This window comes from Tenrec ecaudatus, chromosome 8 (assembly GCF_050624435.1).
Source record: "Tenrec ecaudatus isolate mTenEca1 chromosome 8, mTenEca1.hap1, whole genome shotgun sequence".
Classification (NCBI taxonomy): domain Eukaryota; kingdom Metazoa; phylum Chordata; class Mammalia; order Afrosoricida; family Tenrecidae; genus Tenrec; species Tenrec ecaudatus.
Genome location: NC_134537.1, coordinates 82,556,352 through 82,581,486, shown reverse-complemented (window position 1 = coordinate 82,581,486; position 25,135 = coordinate 82,556,352). Strand labels below are relative to the sequence as shown.

The following is a 25,135-nucleotide window of genomic DNA, read 5'->3' as shown; positions in this document are numbered from 1 at the left end:
ACACCAGTTAAGTAAGGTTTCTAGGTCGATGCACCTGCAGCAGGTTTAGACTGATCTGATCTGATTGACAACAGACTCATATATGAGGGGGCTTCAAAAAGTTCATGGAAAACTGGAATGAAAAGATAATGGAATTTTTCCATGAACTGTTTGGAATTCTCTTTCAGCTATCAAGAAGGAAGCATTCCATAAATTAGAATCCACCCATCCCAGGGAAAGGAGCTCTGGTGGGTAGTGGGTTACACTTTGGGCTGCTAACTACAAAGTCAGCAGTTTGAAACTACTAGCTGCTCCACAGGAAAAAGATGAGGCTTTCCCCTCTTGTAAAGAATTACAGTCTGGGAAACCCACAGGCACAGGGTGGCTGTGAGTCAGAGTCAACTCGATGGCAGTGAGTTATTTCAGAGAATGCTATTGAGCCGTTAAAACCAAAAGTCATACATGTAACAATCTCTAGACGCAGGGGTCCTCAAACTACGGCCCGTGGGCCACCGCCAAGGATATTTATCCAGGCCGCTGGGTGTTTTTGCCCCGTGTTTTTCACTTCAAAATAAGGTATGTGCAGTGTGCATAGGAATTTGTTCATAGTTTTGTTTTGTTTTTAAACTATAGTCCAGCCCTCCAACGGGCCTGAGGGACAGTGAACTGGCCCCGTGTTTAAAAAGTTTGAGAACCTCTGTTGCTGTTTTCACATTGGTTTCATGACAGGATGGGTGAGCTGGTCTACTTACTCAATGCACCTCTGGTAATATGTAGGCTGTCTCCAGTATGAAAAATGCTACAGGTAATATCCTTGCATTTGTTTATTTTTTCATGACCGATGTGAACATGAGTATTTCTCCATTACAGATTAATGAAAGGGAGATGATAGTTTCAAGGGAGGTGTGTATGTGCATTTTAATTCAGTAGAGTCTGTCAGTGAAATGTTTTTGTTTTGTTTTTTTATTTCTGTTTTACATCCCTTCCAATTGTGTTTAAGAATATCCTCCTATATCTTCCATTTTTACCACACAGAGTAAACATATGTGTCTCACATTGTTTTAATTTGAATTTCTCTGGTATTAACTAAACAGCACATTCTTATGCTCATTGGCTATATATATTAGGAGGTCTGGTGGAGTGGGGGTTATGTGTTAGGCTGCCATCCTCATGAATGGCAGTTCAAAACCACCAGCAGCCCCCTTGAGAGAAAGACTGGCCTTTCTACTCCCATAAAGTTAGTCCTGGCCCTGTAGGGGGTCACTATATTTTAAGGGTAAACTTCCATCCTTATATATTAGCCTCTCGGGTGCCTAAGCAAATGTGATGAAGAAAGCTGATGGTGCCCGGCTATCAAAAGATATAGTGTCTGGGGTCTCAAAGGCTTGAAGGTAAACAAGCGGCCATCTAGCTCAGAAGCAACAAAGCCCACATGGAAGAAGCACACCAGATTGTGAGATCACGAAGTGTGGAAGGGATCAGGTATCAGGCATCAAAGAACAAAAAATCATATGGTTGTGAATGAGGGGGAGTGCAGAGTGGGGACCCAAAGCCCATCTCTAGGCAACTGGACATCCCTTTACAGAAGGATCACAGGGAAGAGACAAGCCAGTCAGGGTGCAATGTAGCAACGATGAAACATACAACTTTCCTCTAGCTCCTAAATGCTTCCTCCCCACCCTCACCCCCCACTATCATGATCCCAATTCTACCTTGCAAGTCTAGTTAGATCAGAGGATGTACACTGGTACAGATAGGAACTGGAAACACAGGGAATCCAGGCCGGATGATCCCTTTGGGACCAGTGGTGAGAGTGGCGAGAGTGGTGGAGGGAGGGTGGGGTAGAGAGGGGGAACTGATTACAAGGAGCTACATGTGACCTCCTCCCTGGGGGATGGACAACAGAAAAGTGGGTGAAGGGAAACGTTGGACAGGGCAAGATATGACACAATAATAATTTATAAACTATTAAGGGTTCATGAGGGTGCGGGGAGTGGGGAGGGAGGGTAAAAAATGAGGAGCTGATGCCAGGGGTTTAAGTGGAGAGCAAATGTTTTGAGAATGATGAGGGCAATGAATGTATAAATGTGCTTTATACAATTGATGTATGTATGGATTGTGATAAGAGTAGTATGAGTCCCCAATAAAATGATTTTTAAAAAGTCAAAAAATAGTAGCCTCTCTTCTTTACAGGCATTTATATTTTTTCTGATTTGTAGCAACTCCTTATATTATCCTGGATATGAATCTTTTATCTATCATTTGCTTTGAAAAATGCTTTCCCTCCTTTCTTTTGAATTTAACTCTGATCATGGAGGTTTACAGCAAGTTCAAAGTGGCGTCACCTACATTACTAAGTTGCTTTAGAGTGATGCTATTTCTGTAACAAAACCCAGCAGAATCTGATAGAAAATTCAAGATGTTTTGCTTTTTTAAACTAAGATGCTTTTCCTGCTGGCATTTTCTATTGATTTTGGAGGCATATGGCCTTCCTAACAGGAATTGCAAGGTAAGGAGAAGTAGAGAGAACAACATTAACTAGGAGCATGGAACAGTGAAGTAGAAGAGTTATTCTCTAAATATTTTATTTGCTACTATAAAGAACACCAAGTAGAACAAAATGCGAGTGTATATAAAATGGTATACTATGACCAAATATAAAATACTTGGGGATTATCTATTGAAGATGTATCCAGATACTTCTCAAAAATAATTATACATCTAATCCTGGATTGAGTTATAAAACTAATACTTTATCCATATACCCAAAATGCCAGATAATGCTAAAATTTTTAAAAAGCATCTGACTTTATTTTTTTCTGAAACTTAAAAAAATACTATACTCATATTTCTTTATTCAGAGATAAAATGAGTATACTCTTTTGAAAGAAATCCGAGTTTACCTTTTAAAATTCCATGACATAGTTTATGTCATAAAATTCAACCTTTTTAAAGTATACAACTTTTAGGGTATTCACAAAGCTGAGCAAGCTTCACCATCGTTCCTGAACACGTACCTGTTGCAGTCACTTTCCATTCTCTCCCCCACCCTCCGAGGGCTATCAATTCACTTTTCCTCTACAGATTAACCTGCTCTTGAGATTGCATTGAAACGTACTTGTACAGTATGTGGCCTTTGTATCTGGCTTCTTGCACTTAGGACGATATTTTCAAGGGTCATCCACGCCAGCGTGTATCACTACATCTTCCTCCTTAAGAATGATTCAGATTCCATTCTAAGTTTATATTCCATTAGCTAGGGGTTGTTTGCATTTTTTAATTATTGTTACATGTTTTTGCATGAGCATGTGTCTTCACCACTCTGGGGAAATACAGAATATTCTAAGGGGTCGTAAAGAAATTGGTTTATAATTAACAATAATTAACACAGTCCAGAGACAAATAGTCTGGGCACAAATAATGTGCCCAGAAATGAGCACATCCTATTGGGACTCTATTTTTGGTGATTGTGTGAGAAAGTCTTTGTAGGAAGGTGAGTTGCCCTTTATTAGGTAAAAATAGTTAAAGTTCCGACATGGGAGTTACTTATATTTAGAAGGCCCCCTGTGCTGGTGGTCAAGCTTCTCTAAACCCAAGCGCCCTGTGTTCCACTCTGAAAGCTGAGAAGGTGAAGGAAAACAGCTCATATGTTCTCCATCGACAGCAAAGTCCCTTGTTACGTGCTGCCAATATAGAGGGGAGCCCGAGGAAACTCAGGGGAACATCTACTCCTTCCTGTCTGCTTGGTGACGGGTTAGGGTCAACCCCTCCCTAGGTCTTCCTCCGGAGAATTGCAGTTACACCTATTTTCTCGTTTCCCTCCTACTTCATTTCCAGAACCATAGACGTCCTCAGATGGATCAGAATCAGCTGGTGGTGTTACCGTCTACTTGATTTCTCAGAGGACTGATGTCTCTGACAGGGCTAGGTCACAGCTCCAGGAGGGCCTTCCTAGGAGTTCCTGAGGTATCAGTAAGGCTGGCCGTAGCTATGTCTTACAGTTCTGTGTCTGTTAAATCATTATTTTCTTTCAGTTTTCCCTGGTGGCACTGTGGGCTAAGTGTGGAACTGCTAATTCCCCAGGTTGGCACTTCAAATCCACCAGGAACTCCTCTGGAGGAAGATGAGGCTGCCTGCTTTGGAGAGGGGTCACTATGAGCTCGAATTAGCTCGAAGGAGCATGTTTGGCTTAGCCAATTCCTTTCATTAAATTATGTCTATTAAAACAACTTGTATGGGTTTTGTTTTCCTGACCAAATCCTGATACGGACAGAAGGCATCAAGCATACACTTCGGGAAATAAACATTAGCTATCTCAGTTCAAGTAGGATTCTGTAGGCTCTCTGATAATATAATATAGAAATAGGTGTATGATAAATTGTTACCCATTTTCCAAGCAGAGCTCTTCTTTCTTCAAATACCTACAAGGAGTAAAAATGAATATAATGATTTCCACATACGATGGTTCAAAATATTCCCTACAAGAGAGACATCTCGAAAGCATCAAATATCCAGTGTTTTTACTGTATCAACAGAATTAAAAAGGCAGGGTTCATTCCTAAGAAGGTACTTTCTTTTTTCTTTTCTATTTTACCAGCATAAGGTTTTCTTCTCAGGTATTTTCAATATTCTACACGAGGACCTCTAACTTTCTCTACATGGAATAATTAATATTAAAGAAAAAGTAACACTTTTTTTCTGAGCCACAGTGTGCATGCATCTATGAGTGAGTGGAGCTGGGAAGATTAGGAGAGCGTGCTTGGCAGAGGGAGGGTGATGGAGAAAGGAAGCAAGCGAGAGCAATGAACATATGTGAATGCCTCCCTTGCTCGGTGCACACTCTCTCTGTGTCAGTTTTCAAAATTAGAACTGCTGTTTATTCCTTCTCTTGGCACTACCTAAATTCTCTAGCATTGTAAGAAAGGTCCCACTTGGAGGAGAGGAAGCTCGGGGATATTTTTGCCTCTTTTGTGGGGGAGGATGGTGAGCTGGTTTTATGCTTCCATTCTTAGATCCCCAGGTTCTCATTTCAAAGGGCACACAAAATGGAGATCGAAACTACACAGGAAAAGAGAATAAAGCCTACGGAATGCAGAAGATTAAAAAATCTGGATTAAAAGTTCCCTGAACTCTGACTCTTTCTGATCAAATCCTCTCAATCTGTCCATTGCCAACTTAGTGGCACCTCTGCTTTCCTGATGCCCAGGCAACTCACTCCCCCAAACTCTTACTTCATTTATAGTCTGTGCTCTGACACATTGCCTTTACAGTGGCTTGTTTATTTCATAACACTCTCCAGTTGTTTTTCTTTTTTATTGTATCTTGGATTACAATTGCTTTCTTTAATATGTGCCACAGGACCCGCAAGTACAGGTTCCACGGTAGATCTTCAATAAACATTGAGGATGTTTATTGCTGCTGGCACAGAAAGAAGCTTCGGAAGAGATAGAATTTTAGAGAGGGAGAGATAAAATATGAAAGATCTTTTTGTTCAATCCCCTTCTTTTATAAGAGATATACAGAAGCTAAAAGAGGAAATATTTATAAGCTAAAATATATATATTCAACTGGTTTCAGATAATCTGATTAACTCAACTCTACATTCAGTTCTTTACTATAACTTTCCCCATACTGACCTGCCTCCACTGGGTCCAAGCCCAACTGATTAATGGACTGCCTGCCCTAGCTTTGGCCTGATAGGGGAAAGAAGGAAAGGTTAGGTTTCAAGCCCATAGTACAGCTTTCAAAGGGGTTGGGAAAGACCATCGTAGTGTGCAATTACAGTGTGGAACCCTGGAAGCAAAGGGGGACTGTCTGCAACGGGAGAGGATGTTAGCAATAAGGTAGTAAGAGCGGAGTAAGAAGAATGGGCAATGCTATTTAGGTTAAAATTTATATGAACTTGGGAGAGTCAAAGATCCAGTTTAAACAGGGCCAACGGATAGCCAGTTTTTCCCTGGAATGTGTCTAGAGCCGAGTAGAAACTGAAGAGGATGAAGACACAGAAGAAAGATCGATTGGAAATCAGGAAACCTCAATCTGGTTCTGATTCTATCCAGGGCTGGAAACAGAATCTTGGCAGATGAATTCATTGTCAGGTTGCAGTCACCCTGACAGGTTTATATTCCCTGGTTTGGGAAAGTTTTCATCCTTAAGAATGGCCATCAGGTTCTTCATTTTAAAGGACTGGGGGGAAAATATTAATCCAAAAGGGAAATATTAAAGCAGATCTTCCCTTGTAGACTGCTGCAGTTTGTTTATATCACAGTTTACTCAGAGCCTGCTGTTAACACAAAATTCTATGGTTGTTATTTCAAGCCTGTTGACATTGAAGTTACATATTTCATCATGTGACATCATTACATGGAGGAGTTAGACAATATATGTAGTTGTTAGATGCCATCCATTTGGCTCTGACTCAGAGACCATATGTTCAACAGGACGAAACACTACCTCATCTTGTGTCGTCTTCATGGTTGTTATGTCTGAGCGCATTGTTGTAGCCACCGTGTCAATTCATTGGGACTTTCTCTTTTTCACTGACCCTCCACTTGTGAGGTCCTTTTCCAGGGAGCGGTCTCTCTTGACATCATTCAAAGTCCATGAGACAAAGTCTCCACAGTCTCACTTCTAAGAAGTGTCCTAGCTCTACTTCCCCAACACAGATTTGTTTGTTCTCCTGGCAGCCCATGGTACTGCTAATATTGTTTTCTTTACCAGTGCCGTAATTCAAATACATCATAATTCGTCTTTGGTATTTCTGATTTACTCTTCACCTTTCACATGTATATGAGATAATAAAAAAATCATAGCTTGGGTCAGGTGCACCTTACTCCTCATGGTAACTCCATTTATCTTTCCTGAAAGGGTAAAATTTTACTCAACATTCTTTTTCTGTATAATAATTCTGGGTGACTCCTTAATACCTTAAAGAGATCCTTTGCAAAAAGTTTACTAATGCAATATGTCATTAGATTGTTTTTGACTACTGCTTCTGTAAGTATTCATTATAGATCCAAGTAAAATAAAATTTTGGACAACTTTCAATGTTTTTCCATTTATTGTAGTGTAGTTGAGTTGTGATGATTTTGGTTTTCTTTACACTGAGGTGTAATCCATACTGAAGGTTGTATTTTTTTATATGGAAAAAGGTTATATTTAAGCATTAGCCAGCAGGGCTCAGTTTAGATGATTCCAATTTTGTTGGCAACATCCAAAGTGTCATAGTCAGGAGCCAGTCGAACATATGCCTTCTTCTCACCATCAGGCGTGTTGACCTTAGCTACGTCAATGTCACAGAACTTCTTCACAGCCTGTTTGATCTGGTGTTTGTTGGCTTTGACAAACACAATGAATACAAGTGTGTGGTTATCTTCGATCTTCTTCATGGCAGACTCCATGGTCAATGGGAACTTGATGATGGCATAATGGTCCAGCTTATTTCTCCTGGGAGCGCTCTTCCGAATGTATTTGGGGTGCCTTCTTAGTTTTGGGGTCTTGGGCTGCCGGAAGGTGGGTGACTTGCAGGTCTTCTTTTTTGTGTGCCTGTGGACACCTTTCAGCATGGTCTTCTTGGCTTTTAAAGCCATTGGCTTCCATTTTGGGAGGGACCTTCTTCGCAGTCGGCACCATCTTCAGCGATCATGTCAGGAAGGTGAGCATCATGGAATGCCAGTTTAATAGAACAAAGTGTTCTTGAATCGAGGGAGTACTTGAGTAGAGGCCCAGTGTCCATTTGCTACCTTAATACTAAACCTATAAATATATGGACATAGATCTATTTCCCCATTGTCAAATATATATTTACATATGTACATGCCTGTATTTAGACCTCTATAAATCCCCTTTGCCTCCTAGTTGTTTCTTCTATTTCCTTTATTTTCCTCTTGTCCCACTATCATGCTCAGCCTTCATATGGGTTTCAGTAATTCCGCTCAGTTGCATTGCCCTTGATCAAGCCCTACCAAGCCACCTACATCCTCCTCACCACTGATTTTGGATCACTTGTTGTTCCCTTGTCCCTGGATTTGTTAGCACCCACTTTCTTTCCTCCTCCTCCACTTACTCCCCTTCTCCCATGTCCTCCCCCAACCACCGGTCCCCTTGTTTTCTCCTCCAGATTATTTATCCCGCCTAGCTTATCTAGATAGACTTGCAGAGATAATAATATGCACAAAAAAAACAAGACAGAGCAAAAGAAAAAACAAAACAACAACAACAAAAACAATGACAAAAAAAGAGAAAAGCCTGTAAATAGTTCAAGGTCTGTTTGTTGACTTTTAGGAGTGTTTTCTGGTTGAATCTGATGGGGTGCCATGCCCTGGCCCTCCATAGGGCCATGGGTCAGTGAGGGATGTTGTATCTCATAGAGGGGCTGGCCATATGGTCCTCTGTGCATTGGCTGCTCTGAACAGGGATAGCATCCTCAATGCTTGGTGGGCCAGGATGTGCTCCACTCTCTGTTCCTCCCCCTTCATTTGCTCCTGTGTGCTCTGATCAGACATGTCCCTCTTCCTGACCTGTAGCTTCAGTGCTGACCTCTGAAGTAAATTCTTCTGGGGGAGTGGGGACTATACACATAGTTGGGATTGGGACTGGCCCCTCACTGGTTTTTGAACTCTAGGTTTATGCACATCTCATCATAATGCTTTGTCCTCTTGAGTTGGCTTTTGAATTTTCTGTTTAGTCCGTTTTGACTACTCTACATTCAAGAGCAAGTTTCAGAGTCTCCTCTGATATCCACTTGTGTCTTTTTAATGACCTGTTGCCTTCATCGCATATGATGTTCTAGATGTCCTCCCACAGCTTGTCAGGTCTTCTGTCATAAGTGTTCTTTGAGTCAAATATGTCCTTGAAATCCAGGTGGAATATACTCATGGTTATATTTTGGCACTCATGGACTTGTTTTAATTTTCTTCAACTTCAACGTGAATTTACATAGGATCAATTTATGGTCTTTTCCACAACTGGCCCCAGGTCTTGTTTTAGCTGATGATCTTTTCCCAGATACAGTCAGTTTGATTCCCATATACTCCACTTGACAACGTTTATGTATGTAGTCACCATTTAAGTTGGTTGATAAAATCATTTGAAAGAAGCAAGTCATTGTTTTTTCAAAATTCTATCATGCAATCCTGAGCTTCATGTCTATCACTAAGGCCATCTTTCCCAACTACTTACCCTTCCTCTTTGTTTCCAATTTTTAAATTCCAATCACTAATAGTTATCAATGCATATTGATTATGGGATGATCAATTTCACACTGAAGAAGCTGGTAAAACTCTTCAATTTCCTCCACACTAGCTTTAGTAATGTGGGGGTAAATTTTAGAGAAGAACAGAAAGAATAGGAAAACTAGAAATCCTACACCAAATGCATTTCCAGAAGATAAATAAGATCACAAAATCAGACAACACAGAAAAAGTGCAGTTATGGAATCAAAGAAATGAAAATCCAAATTAGTGTGCTTAAAGATAATGTCCTCATCACATAAGAAACAAACAAAAACATTCTGTTGGGAAAGAGAGGAGTTGGAACAGAGACCCACAGCCCATCTGTAAACAATGGAACAATCCCCACAGAGGAGCCACAGGTAAGGGATGAGTCAGCCAGGGTGCAGTAAAGCATCGATGAAACACACATATTCCTCTGATTCCTTGAGGCTTCCTCACCCCCAGTATCATGACCCCAACGCTGCTTCTCAATTCAGCTAGAACGGAGTATGTACACAGGAATAGATAAGAGATAGGAGCTCCCCTCAATGCAAGAATACTTTCTTTTATTAAATTGACATTCTATGATGCACACCTTCCCGATATAACCACTGAAGACAAAGAGGGTGAATAAGCAAATATGGTGAAGAAAGCTGATGGTGCCAGGCTATCAAAAGATACAGTGTCTGGGGTCTCAAAGACTTGAAGGTAAACAAGCAGCCATCTAGCTGAGAAGCAACAAAGCCCACATGGAAGAAGCACACCAGCCTGTGTGATCACAAGGTGTCAAAGGGATCAGGTATCATCAGAACAAAAATCTTACTATAGCGAATGAGCGGGGGAGTGCAGAATGTAGACCCAAAGCCTATTTGTAGGCCATTGGAGATCACCTTGTAGAGGGGTCTCAGGGAGGAGATGAATCAGACAGGGTACGATGTAGCAATGATGAAAAATACAACTTTCCTCTAGTTCCTAAATGCTTCCTCCCCTTCCCCCCCCCCCCCACTATCATGATCCAAATTCTACCTTGTAAGTCTGGCTAGACCAGAGGATGTACACTGGTACAGATAGGAACTGGAAACACAGGGAATTCAGGGCGGATGATCCCTTCAGGACTAGGGGTGTGAGTGGCGATACTGGGAGGGTAGAAGGAAGGTGGGTTGGAAATGGGGACCCGAATACAAGGATCTACATGTGACCTCTTCCCTCAGGGACGGACAACAGAAAAGTGGGTGAAGGGAGATGTTGGACAGGGCAAGATATGACAAAGTAATAATTTATAAATTATCAAGTGTTCATGAAGGAGTGGGGAGTGGGGAGGGAGGGTAAAAAATGAGGACCTGATGCCAGGGGTTTAAGTGGAGAGCAAATGTTTTGAGAATGATGAGGGCAATGAATGTACAAATGTGCTTTACACAATTGATGTATGTATGGATTGTGATAAGAGTTGTATGAGCACCTAATAAAGCAATTAATAAAAAATAAAAAACAGAGATGGGAGCTCATGACACACGGAATTCAGGAATAGGAGAGGGAACAGCGATAACAGAAGGGTAGTGGGAAGGTGGGGAGAGGAAGAGGGAAAGTGGGAACTGACCACAATGATTGACACATAATCATACACCCCTCTCCAGGGGGAAGAACAACAGAAAACATGGGGGAAGGGAGAGAGCGGTCGGTGTGAGAGATGAAAATAATAATAATTTACAATCTATCAAGGGGCCATGAGGGTGTGTGTGTGTATATATGGGGGTAGGATAAAAAGAGAAGCTGATACCAAGGGCTCAACAGAAAGTAAAATCTCTAGAAAAGAATGAAGGCAACATAAGTACAAACATGCCTGAGGAATCCATGTATGGATTGTGACAAGAGTTGTAAGAGCCCCCAGTAAAGTGGTCTTTTAATAAAAAATAAAAAGATAATGTCCTCAACTACAAATGATGAGAGAAGCAAGCCACCAAAAGAACAAAGGAATCCAAAGAAAGTCTAGGAATTATGTGGGACACTTTCAGGACAATAACCTCTATCTCACTAAGACTCTGGAGTAGGAAGAAACAAGCAAACAAAATCTATAGAAAAAATAGGACGAGAAATCACGGAAGAGAACTTCCCTAACACCATTAAAAAATAAAATTAGAAACTCACTGCCATGGAGTCGATGCCGACTCACAGCAACCCTATAGGACAAGGTAGAACTGCCCCTGTGGGTTTCCAAGACTAATTCCTTACAGGAGTGGAACCACTTGCCATGTTTCTCCCATGGAACCACTGGTGGTTTCAAACTGCTGACCTTGTGGTTACTGGCCCAACGTGTAACCACAATGCCACCAGGGCTCCCTAACACCATAACACAATTCAAGGAGTTGTGAGAACTCCCCTGCAAAACCCCCAAAAAAACTTCAAAAGAAAAAACCCCCAACATGTTGTATCACAGTCAAACTCATCAATGCCAAGGACATGGAGAGAATCCTGAAAGAAGATCAGGAAAAAAGACCAGTTATCTACGAAGGAAAACCATTAAGAATAAGTGTGCATTTCTCAACAGAAACCATGCAGGCAAGAGAACAACAGAATGGCATACATAAAATCTTGAAAGAAACAAAAGGGCATTTCTTGACTAAGACACTCATAAGAAAAGAAGAAGAAGATCAGGGCAGCAAACAACGTCTAAGCAAAAAAAAATTCACGCCCAGATGGCTCTCCCAGGGATTTCAACTAAGTATACAGAAAAGAGCTGACACCAATGCCACAGACTACTGCAGAATGTAGACAAGAACAGCAAACTTCTCAAGTCATTCTGTAAAGAGAGCATAACCCGATATCAAAAGCAGACAAACATACCACCAAGGATAGAAAGTTACACGCCAGTATTCCTATGAACATAGATATAAAATTTCTCAACAAAATTCTGGTCAATAATCCAACAACAACAACAAATGCACCACAATCAAGTGGGATTCATACCATGTATTAGCTCAACATTAGAAAAACAGTGAACATAATTCACTATATAAATAAAACAAAAAATAAGAACCATGTGATAATTATCATTGATGCAGAAAAGGCATTTGAAATATCCAATACCCATTCCTGATAAAAACACTGAAGAAATAGCCATAGAAGGGAAATTTCTCAAAACAATGAAGACTGTATTTGAAAGGCCAATGACCAGCATCTTACTCAACAGGGAAAAGCTGAAAGATCCCCCGACAAACGAGAAGCAGAAAAGGATGGTCTTTATGCCACTCTTACTCAATACTGTGCTGGAAATCATAACCAGAACCATTAGATAACAAAAGTAAATCCAAAGCATCCAAGTGGCGAAAGAAGACGTGAAACTTTCACTATTTGCAGATGCTATGGGCTTTTTTAATGTAGAAAACCACAAACTTATTGAAAGATTTGGCAACAGGGCTGGATAAACACAAAAATAAGTCATACTCCTGTATACTGAAGTAGAAAACCCTGAAAAAGAAATCAAGAAAACAATAATATTTACAATAGTTATGGTTAGGAATAAACCTAACCACAGAAACAAAAGATTTGTACAAAGAAAACTACAGAACACTATTACATGAAGCCAAAAGAGACCTACATAGATGGAAGAATATTCCATTTTCATGGACAGGAAACCTTAACATTGTTAAAATGTCCATATTACCTGAAGCAATCTATAAATACAACACAATTCCAACCCAGATTCCACCTCCATTCTTTAAATGGAATACTAATTACTAACTTTACATGGAGAGGGGAGAGACCCAGGATAAGCAAAGAATTTCTTTTTTAACAAAGAATTTCTTAAGAAGACTGTTAAAAAAAGAAGAAGAAGACTATTAAAATAGGAAGCTTCTCACTACCCTACCTCCAAGCTTCTTCCATAGCCACAGTCGTCAAAACAACCTGATAGTGGTATGATAGGAATCCAGAAATAAAGGCATCTCCCTGCAGACATCTGATCTTCAAAAAGCATTAAATGGGAGAGAAAGTTTCTTCAACAAATGGTGCTGGGAAAATTGCATGAAACAGAACCCATACTTCATCCCCTGTATAAAAATGAACTCAAGATGGATCAAAGATCTCAATGTAAACCTCATAGCTATAAAGATCATCAATGAGAAAAAATAGGGACAAACTTACTATCTCTATTGCAGGACATTTACAAACTATCAAACATAAGTACAGAAGCACATGTTGTTGTTAGGAGCCATCGAGTCGGTTCCATCCCATGGCGACCTTATGCACAACAGACCAAAACACTGCCCAGACCTGCACCATCCTCACAATCGTTGCCATGCCTGAGTCCAGTTGTTGCAGCCGCGGTTTCAAGGTGTCTGTCCATCTCCTGAGGGCCTTCCTCTCCTTTGCTGCCCCTCCACTCCACCTACCACGATGTCTTTCTCCAGAGACATTGGGGTATTCCTCTCCAGCACCGCAATTCAAATGCAAAGGAAGCACGTACACAAGACAAAATATATGACTAGGAATTACTAAAAAAGATATGTTTTTGTATATCAAAGAATAAAAAGAGAACCCACAGACTGGGGGAAAAATCTTTAGTAACTACAAAACTGACAAGGCAGTCAATTTCTAGTCTATCAAAAACTGCAATACCTCGATAAGGAAAAAAAATCTCAAACTAATAACCCGATTAAAATGTGGGCAAAGGGCCTGAACAGTGGAATAGACAGTTCACCAAAAATGACATCCAAATGGCTAACGCCCATGAAAAATCGCTCATGATCAGTAGCCATCCGGGAGATGCAACTCAAAACACGGATGATATCTCTCTGACATAGACAATGACAGAAAACACCAAATAATGCAGAGGGTGGGAGTAACAGGAGCCCTCCCACACCGCTGGTGTGTAAATATGCACATACAGTAAAGGAGAGTCAGAACATAAACAGATATATACACTCCTGTGTTCATCACAATAGCAAAGAGCTGGATAAAGAAATTTTGGTACATACACACAATGGAGTACTATCTACCACTGAGAAACAAGGTGGAAACCAGGAAACCCCTCACGACATGAATGGACGTGGAGGACATTATGCTGGGTGAAGTTAAGTCACCACCAAAGGACAAATATTGTATGAGATTACTGCTACAAGGATAAAAACTACTATAATGATACAAACCAAGAGCAAGACTTGAATACCAAAGGGAAGAGATTTTGGAGGTTCCCAAGGGAGGGACAAAGACAGGAAGATGAAGCAATGGACCCCAAGGTTGACAGGTACTGAGTCAGGTGAAAGGGAAGATAGAGGTCCATCAGAGAAGTCGGGAACGAGTGGGAGGCTGGGAAAGAATATGGAGGGAGGTGTTAATGAGCGGTTTGCATGGATAAATGTAAAGTTGATAATCTGATGTGTTAACAACACACCTAAATAACAAATTATTAAAAAACATACAGTGATCATTGATGGCAAATATATCAGAAGTATAGAAATCTCTGAAATTGTTGACCAGAAGCCTCTGGTCAGCTATAGCCCAGGGCATATTTCTAACCTTGCTGACAAAGTCAGAACATTAGATCCCGAAAGGACCTTTGTAATGATTTTATCCAACTCATTCATTTTACAAAGAAGAAAAGTTGAGTCCAGAGAAGTGGTTGACTCAAGTCATGCAGCAAGTTACTGGCTGACCTGATCTTGAACAAAGGCTTTCAATTCCCAGAATTATTATCCTTTGTTTGATTTTATTGATATTTTCTTTAAAATAAAAAATGGAAATGTTACTATATTATATAAAGTAAAAAGTAAAAGCTTTTCCTTTTAAAAAAATAATTTTACTGGGGGTTCTTACATCTCTTATCACAATCCATACATTCCTCCAGTGTGTCAAGCACATTTGCTGCCATCATCATTTTCAAAGCATTCTCTTCCCACTTGAGCCTGATATCAGCTCCCCATTTCTTAAAAATCTTTTCCCAAAAAGAAAAAAGAAAAAAAAATCGTTTCCTTCTTATAGATCCCCAAATACCCCTACAGTACTTGGGCAGAACCATGAATAAGTTTTACGTATCTATAGGTTCTATGCGCATTTAGACACATATATGTGTGTGAGTATACAATCATGTTTTAAAAGAATTTTGTTTCAAACTAGAACTAAATTTAAAAGTAATTTTTGATTTAACATGAGCTTGAACAATACATATGGCCTCCAAAAGTCATCATCAAGTTTGATAGAATCTATTGCAGAACACAGACAAGACGATCCAATGATTGTTCTCCTGTACTGCCTTGACGTCCCTGATGAACTGAAGGATGCTATCCACCACTTGTTAGCAGTGCTTCAGGATGACATCCCTCGGCTTGGGAAGACTGCCTTGCCCAAGAGGAGGCCTTTGGGGTGGGGAGCTTGCATCTACTAAATGACCAGTGGGGAAGTAGAAACTGCAATGGAACACAGCCCGCTAGGATCATGCCAGCTTCAGAGGAAGCCCAACTTCTTCCCCTGCCCCAAACCTATGTCTCCTTCCTTTTCCCAGGACAGGCCCTGAGAGACCTTCCCAGTATCTTGCGTACTAATCTGTCTCCTCTGCTTTGCTGATAATCAACCTGTGTTGGGAAAGCAAGCAACAGACAGCAACAGTGGTTGCTTTCAATTGATCAAAATAACTACGTTCTCAAAATAAAAATCCGGAAAACAGAGGCTTTCAAATATGCAAGTCACTTCTTCACACGTGTGTACGACTTTCACAATTCTATGGGAAAACAGATTTCAGAACAAAACATTGACGTTCTGGGGAGGGGAAGCCAGATAAACTGTTACATAAACTGTTGGAGAACGTAGAGCGCTGCAAACAGGTGCCCAGTAACTAATAGTTGAACCGAAGAAAAGGAACTTTCCGCAGACTAATGTGGAGTTCAAGGCTACAGAAAGGCTAGATTCCTCTCCCTCTCTGCCCTTGGGTGCTGGTCCCTCCTGTCCTTTCTATCTCTTGCCTCAATTTCCTCACGTTCTTTAGCTTTCTCCTTTTTAGTTTCCCCCCTTTCATTTTTCATCCTTCCAGTCCCTAACCTTCTTTCCCTGCCCAAACTGCCCATGTTTCATATTGGAGTAGACACAGAAAAGGACTGATCTCGAGGGGCCAGGACTGGTGATGCAACTTTGCCAAAGGGATTAACATGTCAGCTAGTTTTAGAGTGTGGTGCTTAATTTAATGCCTGGCTAGGCTCCGATGCCCAATTGTTTGGCCAGACACCAGTCTAGTGGTTATCATGAGGGAGTTCTATGTGATTAAATCAGCTGACCTTAAGGAAAGCAAATTAACTTTCAATAAAGTGGGTGAGCTTTAATTGGCTGAAGGTCTTCGGAGCAAAAAGGGAGTAGGTTTCCCTAGGGTGTGCTGCTCCAGACTATGAGGAGAAACGTTGGCAGCCCTCTCCCTCTTCCAATCGCCTGGCCTGTGGATCTTGGAACACAAACCTGCAGAAGTCTCTAGCCTGATGCCTGATGCGTTGTCTAAATTAGTGTTCCAGATTTTACCTCTCTGGGTTCTAACAAGCTGCAATGCCTGTGAGAAATGGTCAGGGTTGAACTGCTTTTCAGGACATGTTAGAAAGTTTTGTCAAGTCTGCTAACAAATGACCGAAGGGCAGACCATGCTACTATACACCTCCATCTGAAGGCATTCATTCAGCTTAAGTGCCTTGGGTCAGCAAGCCCAACTTGCCCAATTAAGTGCCCACTAGCACCCCACTCTGGAAGCCAACCTCCTGCACAAAAGCACTCAACTTGCTCTGTGAGGAGCCTGGTGGTGTAGTGGTTACTCGTTGGGCTGCCACACACATGGTTGGCAGTTCAAAACCACCAGTAGCTCCATGGGGAATAGGGATTTTTCTACTGTAAACAGTTATAGTCTCAGAAACCCACAGGTGGTCGATCTGAGTCAGCATTGACTCAGTGGCAGTGAGCTTGGTTTGGTTTTACTTGCTGTGGTGGTTGGGGAGTCCAGCACTCTGCCCATGCTCTGGCTCCTGGTCTGCTGCTGCTCCTTTGATACTTACAGGGGCTTCTGGATACAGGAGGTTCACTGCACAGGTGTCTTGGGTCCAGAGGATGCGCTCTACTCCTGGCTTTTGCTGGTAAATGAGAGCCCCCTTACTGGGGGATCCTACAACTCTTACCACAATCCATACATCCATCCATTGTGTCAAGCACATCAGAGGGCTCATTTTATATGCAGCAGGATGGTATTCCAGGGAATCCTGTTCCAAATTACTCAAAGGTGAATCCTATCAGTAACTCCCCCCACTTTCTTATGAGACCCAAGCGAGGAAAGGTCTTTTGAAAAGTTAGAGACTTGGGTCAGAAATACCACATTAAATAATTCATTGACTCTGACCTGACCTACACATTTTGGATTTCCTAGCTCTCACAATTGCATGTGCCAACTCCTTAAATTCTAGAATTCTCTCCAGGTACTAATAATCCCGTCAGTCTGTTTCTCTAGAAAACCTAAACAGAACCCTAAGACTAAAGTAAAGGTGTTAAATCCAGGCTGAGGAAGAATAGATGTAGGGGAAAGAAGATTACAGTCAACAAAGAAGGTACAGGAGAGCACAGGTAAGCCGTGACTCCATTTCTTATGTTTCTACAACCATATCAGGCCCTGGAGATAAGGGGTGAGAAAATAGAATCTCAACTCGGAATCCAACAGATTGGAGAGAGACTCAGTGAGGGTGCTAGGAACAAGGCAGAGGAAGCAAGAAGAGGCTTCACACAAGAAACAAATAACATGAGTTGAATCTTACACAAAGAATCCTCTTGTGTTGTGAGCAATAAAGTCTACATGTCTCTGAACTAAGACTCTTAGGTCTTTTACTGCGAAACCATATGCCAAGGCATGAAGATGGACCAGGGAACCTGATTTGGCTTGGATGTTGGATATTCGGAAGCAGTGGCAGGGGTTGAAAGTGAGGAGGGTGACAGGTCAAATAATGAAGGATCTTCCTCCATGTTCTCCTAGGGTTCTTGTGACTTGCTTCCATGAATGTGGCCTTGCCCACGGATTGTTCTGGGATCAGAATAGGTAACCGGGCAGAGTTCGAGGCAGGGCAACCAATTAGGGTGGTGCTCCAGGCAAAGGGTGACGAAGACGTGAACTAAAGCAGTGGTTCTCAACCTTCCTCATGCTGCGACCCTTTAACACAGTTCCTCATGTGTGGTGACCCCCCCCACCATAAAATTATTTTCATTGCTACTTCATAACTGTAATTCTGCTACTGTTATGAATCAGGCGACCCGTGTGAAAGGGTTGTTTGACGGCCAAAGGGGTTGCGACCCTTACGTTGAGAACTGCTAAAACTGAAAGTATGTGAGGCTGGAGGTGGATGGGGAAGATGGGCCTGGATGAAGAGTTCTTGGAGGAAGACTCATGGAACTGGAAAGCAAAGTGGATAAGGAAACACGAAAGTTTTGGGAAACTCCTCCACAGGCCTTTCCAATTCATAATTGTCTTGGCATCACAAGTATGCAAGGCCCTCATTGCTCTGTACTTGGGCCATTTCTCGGTGCCATTTGTTTGCTACACATAACCTTGAGGAATTAGGTTTTGTCTCCCTCCAGGACCCAAAGCTCACTCGCTTTGGGCATGCTACAACAGCAGTAGATTCTTCAAGTTCATTGCTTCTCAGCTGTGAAGAAACCACACCATCTGCAGCATTGACATGTGCCTGGTGTCACGTGTGAGGCTTACAAGACAAAGAGATTTGAGGCAAATACGATACCCATGCTACTTGCTGTGGTGTGCGTAATAAAGCGTACGTGTCTCTGGCCTAAGACTCTTAGGTCTTCTACAAAACCATATTGTCTTCTATTCCTATGTAACAAGACAAGTTATTATTATAGTGGAGGCTAATTTTGAGTTTGCCCCCCCCCAACAATGATTTCCTGTAGTTATTGAAACAGGTACTGATGTAAGTCTTTGTTAAATTTCTTAATTTATGAGCTTATAAATTGGGTAAAATCAAAGGCCAGACCTCATGGGAAGAAGGAAGATTTCTGGCTCTGAGTGGCTTGGTGTGAAGGGGTCCCTCGCGTTAGGGGAGAGAGCTGGCTGGGAGAAACAAGAGAGCGAGGACAATTTTACATATGGTGATTGCATTTTCCTGTCAACTGATACAGGTCCCCTTGCTGTCCAAAAGAGGAATGCTTTTCACGAAAGGTTTGTGGGCAGCAATGGCATGCAGCAGAGGCCATTACTGCTCGTTTACAGGAGGGAACATCTTGAGTATTCCCAGACCCAGAATACAGCCTACCACATCTGCCCAAGCAACACACAAAACCTAAAACCACACTAGCGTAGAGGAATGGTAGGAATGATAGGATAAATAATCCAGGAGGAATCATGTATGTACATGGTCATTCCAGGAGAAGGAGCTTGGCGATACCGATCTCCCAGCTCAGGTGCTCGCTGACTCTCTAACGACTTGCTGCGAAACAAAGGCTGAAGGTTAATATTGCCTTTTGCCGCCCTTCTCCACCAAGGTTTCTTCCAGTTATCGCAACAGGTACTAGCAGGTCACTCACAGAGCAAAATGGAAGCACATTTTCAAAACACAAGGGATACGGACCCACTGCTGCCTTTCTCATCCGTAACAGACCCAGAAACAAATGCCTCCAAGGTTGTCCAGCCTCAGCCCAGCATGATACTTAGCTCCCCACTTGTTTGACATAGGATTACCTGTGCCAAGAAAGCAGGTAAAAAATGAGCTTCCGGTGTAGTACCCCCTGCGTAATTCTCTTTGGAGAGTTAGCCACTTTGGTGATGTGTGCAGCACTACCCAATGCCCACAGGGCTAGCCAGAAACACCTGCCCTCTGAAGGGCCTGCCCCACAAAGCACATCCTCTCCCTCCCTTCCAGAGGACACCCTGGGGTGCCAGCAAAGAGGCTGTCAGGGGAAGAGAGAGGAAGAGTAACAAAAGAGGAAGGACCCAATCGCAGACATTTCCTTCTGGCTCAGGGATTCTGTCTGTGGCCAGTCTTGTTCACTGAGCAAGTCAGACTCAAGGAAAGTTTTGGAAATACATCCTTCATTTTGCTTTTTAATCCAACCAGATGCCATGAAGTCGATTCTCACCCATGGAGACCCCACATGTGTCAGAATGGAACTGAGCTCCACAGGATTTTTATTGGCGGCTTTTTCTTTCTTCAGAGTCTCTTGGTGTGGACCGAAACCTTTCAGTGAGCAGCCAAGCATGTTAGCTACTTACACCACTCCGTGACCCCTTTAATCTATTTCACAATCCTAAGCAATGTCTGTTCCTAGTCGGTACACCAAGATGATATTTTTCTTTGTCTTTAAAGCATGGAGCCAATGGATACAATAGCTGCGCGGCTACTTACCTGGTCGTTCAAAAGCTGATGGTTTAGAGGTGTCCAGGAACTCATCTTGGTCTGCATTTTGGGACCTTCTGTGTTTTTGGGTGGTGCAAAGGCCATCATGAAATAATTGGATATCCATCCATTAAAAAAACTCTACCTGTCAGAAGAAATCAATCATATCATTTTCAGAATGCCAAAATTACTAGCACGATCTAGTCTTTTAGTCTTTTGGGGGGTGAGGGACACAGACAGAAGGGAAAGAAGAGCTATTGGGAGCATTTTATATTTTGTGGCTATGTGTTACCGAGTTGATTTAGTCAGTGACCCTATAGGACAGAGTAAAACTGCCCTAGTGGAGCCTTGGTGGGTATGCATTGGGTGGGCTGCGATCCACGTGGCCAGCAGTTCAAAACCAGTAGCAGCTGTGAGAGAGAAAGGCTGGGGTTTTCTACTCCCTTCAACAGTAACAGTCTCAGAAAGCCACAGGGGTCACTAGGAGTCAACACCGACTGGACAGCAGTGAGTTTGAGGATGTCCCCGAGTGTATCCAAGGTTCACAGGGGCCGATGGCCACACCTGCCTTCAGAGGAGCTTTTTGTTAGCAGCTGAACATTTAACCACTCTTCCACCAAGGCTCCTTATTGCACGTGTCAGACCCTTAATATGGACGCAGCATTAAAGCTCAGGGTGGGGCCATGTTGGGCTGTGATTCGCCAGGTCAGCAGTTTGAAACCACCAGCCACTCCCCAGGAGAAAGATGAAGCATTCTACTCCCATAAAGACTGAAAGTCTAGTTCTGCCCTGTGAGTAGAACTATGCTGTGAGTAGGCAGGGAGTGAGACAGCTCATAACCATCGTGTGAGGTGTTGGGTGTTGGCTCATCTTACAGATGAAGAGTTTCATTGAGCGGCCTCACCTGCCCAAGATTATTCATGGAGCCGGCAGGTGGTAGACCTGGGAATGAGGCCTAGGTCTGGTTAGGTCCATTTCATTGGACCATGAGAGGGAAATACAGACTCAATCACTGCCAGCTAAGGATATACACACCATGTAGTCCAGAAAGAGAAGGATCTTAAATACTACTCCTGTTTGAACTTTCTGACAGCGAAACAATAATAATTCTAGCCTGATGTCATATTTCAGAAGTAGATTGGTATACTGGACAGAGTCAAGGCTTTGGAGATGAACAGATTGCGATGGATTGGAGGGAAGGGGACTGGATGGTTTTACTTGTCCAGTCTACAGTCTGCTTAGTTTTGACAAAAGTGCTGTAATTTCCATGAGGAATTAATTTTCCCTTGGTTATTTGCTCGGCTGGGTTGGTTAATCAAAGTGGTGGTCATTGGGGGTTATGAGACCAAAATAGGTCAGTTCGACTCAAAAGGGCTTATTGTTGTTTTATAAATGAGGTGGACATTAAAAACCACACTGGTTCCCTGAATATATTATTTAATTGGGTTGGCTACCTTGCCCCTCAAAGTCATATGCTCTTTCTTGTCCATTTTGTGAGCCACCAATACTTATTTTGAATACACATCTTCTTTTGCTTACGTTCGCTAGCATCTATTTTTGTTTACATGCAACCAAGTTTCGTATCCTGGCTCTAACACTTAGTAGTTGTATAATTTAAAATTTATTTAATTAAAAACAACAAAAATTCTTTAATTAAGCTGAGTTTTAGTTTTCTCAACTGAAAAAAACAAAACTAAGAACTTACACACACGCCCAGGAACCCTGGTGGCATGGTGATTACCAGTTGGGTTGCGAACGCCGAGGCTGGCAGTTTAAAACAAGGGGGGAAAGATGAGGTTTTCAACTCTCATAAAAAGTGACAGTCTCAGAAACCTGCAGGGGCACTTCTACCCTGTCCTGAAGGGTCACCAGGAGATCAAATGGACTCTAGGGCAGTGAGTTTGGTATACATGTGCCCTACATTCCTCCGGGAGAGACCTCAGAAAAAGGGTCCTGCAGAGAACCTGAGAGATACAGTGGTATCAGCAAGTGGTACCTTCCTGCAGCCTTTCTTAGAATGTCCTGTCGTTCATGGAGTGTCCCAGCCTCTGTCCTTTAGGAGGCCATAGCAAAATAGTTCCCGGGGGGTACATTTAGAAGCAGCCTCTGCCTGCCTTTCTTCCTGAAAGTGGGTTTCTCATAAGAAGGCAAAGGTGGTGATAGAGAGGCCACGCCTGCCTGCTTGACCGATGGGACCCCCATTCCTGTAAATCAGCAAATATCGGATGGTTCTTTCTAACAACAGGGTTTCTCTAAATGCTGTGTCTGAAATCTCTGACTCTCCTCGTGAACAATGCCTTTCCATGGTCGTCCGCTGCTGCCATCACACCAGCTGCCCGCCAGTCAATTCCAACTCGCGGTGGCCTCATGTGTTAGGAGCTGGGCTGTGCTCGGAAGCACACTCACTGTCATAGGCTGGCTGGTCTTTCATCTGAGGACCATCCTTAATTGTTGCCTACGGAACTTGAACTATTCCTTTTCTACATTTTTATCCAAAGGAAAATCAAAGGTGAGTATGTATGGACAGCCAGTAAGGTAGATAGGAAACTTTATACAAAGGGGGCTTCAAAAGCTTCATGGAAAAATTCTATTATTTTAAATTTCACTTTTCTCAAGAACCTTTTGAAACCCCTTCACATGTGGAAGGCGAGGATGACAAGCTTGCTTCCTCTTGCTGGTGGAATGGGAGGAATGGTTTATTGTGCGTGCCACATAAAACTTTCTGTCTTTTTAATTATAGTTACTGGTTTCTATGGTAACCATGTGTGCATGTCCATGTGCACACTGCCTGTCATCTGGAACAGAGCAAGAAGAAAAATCAGATAACACCTAGTAGTCAAATACAAAACAGGCCACCCCTGTTTGCATGTTTTCAGAGTTGTAGTACCGGAAGGGCTGTTTCCCTAGTGAGGCCCATCTCAAGAAAACCAACTCTCCCCAACTTAGTTCATGTGCTACCTAACTCTAAGGAGACAGGAAGAAGGAAACCACCAACTTAGCATCCTGGGACGTCTCTAATACACCTGGACTAATACAGAAACTGTATACAGAATCAGTTAGAAAGGAGCTTGTTTTTGATGTGATGTAGGAATAGAGGAAGAGAGTCTCTCAGCTTGGATCAGTAGTTTTTAAGTTGGTATTAGCAATATGCTATATCCATGTGCATTTTTCTAAGAAGAGGATTCATAGGATTCATTTTAGAGCGTTGTGGCCCTCCAAACAGAGTAAACATAACTGGCTTAGAGGGGGAGAAAGATAAAAAACATAAACAAGAACAAAAAAGATGTAAATATTTTTAACTGAGCAGATCTAGATGTTTTCCAACGGTGCTTTGCATCTATAATTTACCTGCTCCCATGTACTTTTATACCTGCCAAATTAATACTATAATGAACTAATTTCTTATGCCTTTTGTAAGTTATCTAAGTACATGATGATTCATAATTAGATGTTAGAGAAAGGCTAAGGAGAATCTGAGGGCTGACCTAAATCCCCCCTCCCCTTTTGTTGTTGTTGTTAGGTGCCTTCGATTTGGTTCTAACCCATAGCGACTCTTATCTTTGCACAACAGAATGAAACGCTGTCGTTAGTTTAGAGTTGGAGTCACTCAGCAGCAGTGAGTTTGGAGGGTTTCTTTTTTGGGGGGTGGTGTTTGGTACTAGGCTTGAATTTGAGGTACAAAGACAAGAGTTTCTATTTTAATAGAACTTCCAGTCTACTGTTAGATATCTTGTTCTGTTTTGAAATAACCAGTTGATGATGTCAGAACACACAAGTCCCTTAGCCTGGAAGTCTAAGTCCTACGTGATTTTATCCCCCCTCCCTCCATGCACCTGTGCCAAGCAAGACACACAGGACTCCTGCCCACGCTGTGAACACGGCACACAACGTTGATGCGTTTGAATCTTAGCTTATGTGATTTCTGAAGCTGCTGGCCTCCTTTCCTAGCACCGCACCAAAACCACTGCGTGGATCCCATTCTGACTCAAAGCAACCTTGGGGTAGAGTGGAACTAGCCCATAGGATTTCCATGACAGACATTTTTACAGAAGCACACCGCTGACGGTTAGCAGTTGAGCGCTTCCTTACTGAGTCACCAGGGCTCCTTTACTAGGTGAAATGAATGCTAGCTAAAACAAATCTTAAACCCGAATTACCGAACGATACAATAGGAGGTGATTTAAAGGCCGTGTTAGATGAAACGCATCACATAGAACTTGGCACGGTCATTATGACACAGATTACCAATTGTATCTGAATTTCACGAAGAATAGGTCTGGGCTTCTCTGTTAAAACACCGCCCACCCACTGTGCATGCTGCTGCAGTTTTAGAAAAGTGGAATCTCATTGTATCACGAAATTGGCAGGGTATGGTTAGATATAAAAACGAATTCATTTTCAGTTCAAATACTTAAGAGCCGAGCAAGAACGATAACACAATGCAAAGCGCTGATGCTTGGTAGACACAAAATAATTATTTGTTGACTGTTCATTTCCTCAGTATGGTTCACCTGGCACTTGAGCGGAAAGGGGAGAACACTCTGCAACTCCCAGAAGCACTGACTGGAGGTGGGAGAGGCTCCGAAGGATCGG

The 25,135-nt window shown here is 42.2% G+C and overlaps 1 protein-coding gene across 1 annotated transcript in view; it reads right to left on the bottom strand.

Moving 5' to 3' along the window:
• Positions 1–25,135, bottom strand: part of FBXO16 (F-box protein 16) — a 69,646-nt gene that overhangs the window by 44,358 nt on the left and 153 nt on the right. The window contains exons 2-3 of the mRNA XM_075555700.1: positions 20,552–20,687; positions 4,365–4,400 (exon numbers count right to left, since the gene is read on the bottom strand). Of these exons, the coding sequence (XP_075411815.1) occupies positions 4,365–4,400; positions 20,552–20,650 (135 nt within the window). The 5' untranslated portion in view covers positions 20,651–20,687. The remainder of the gene's footprint in view (positions 1–4,364; positions 4,401–20,551; positions 20,688–25,135) is intronic.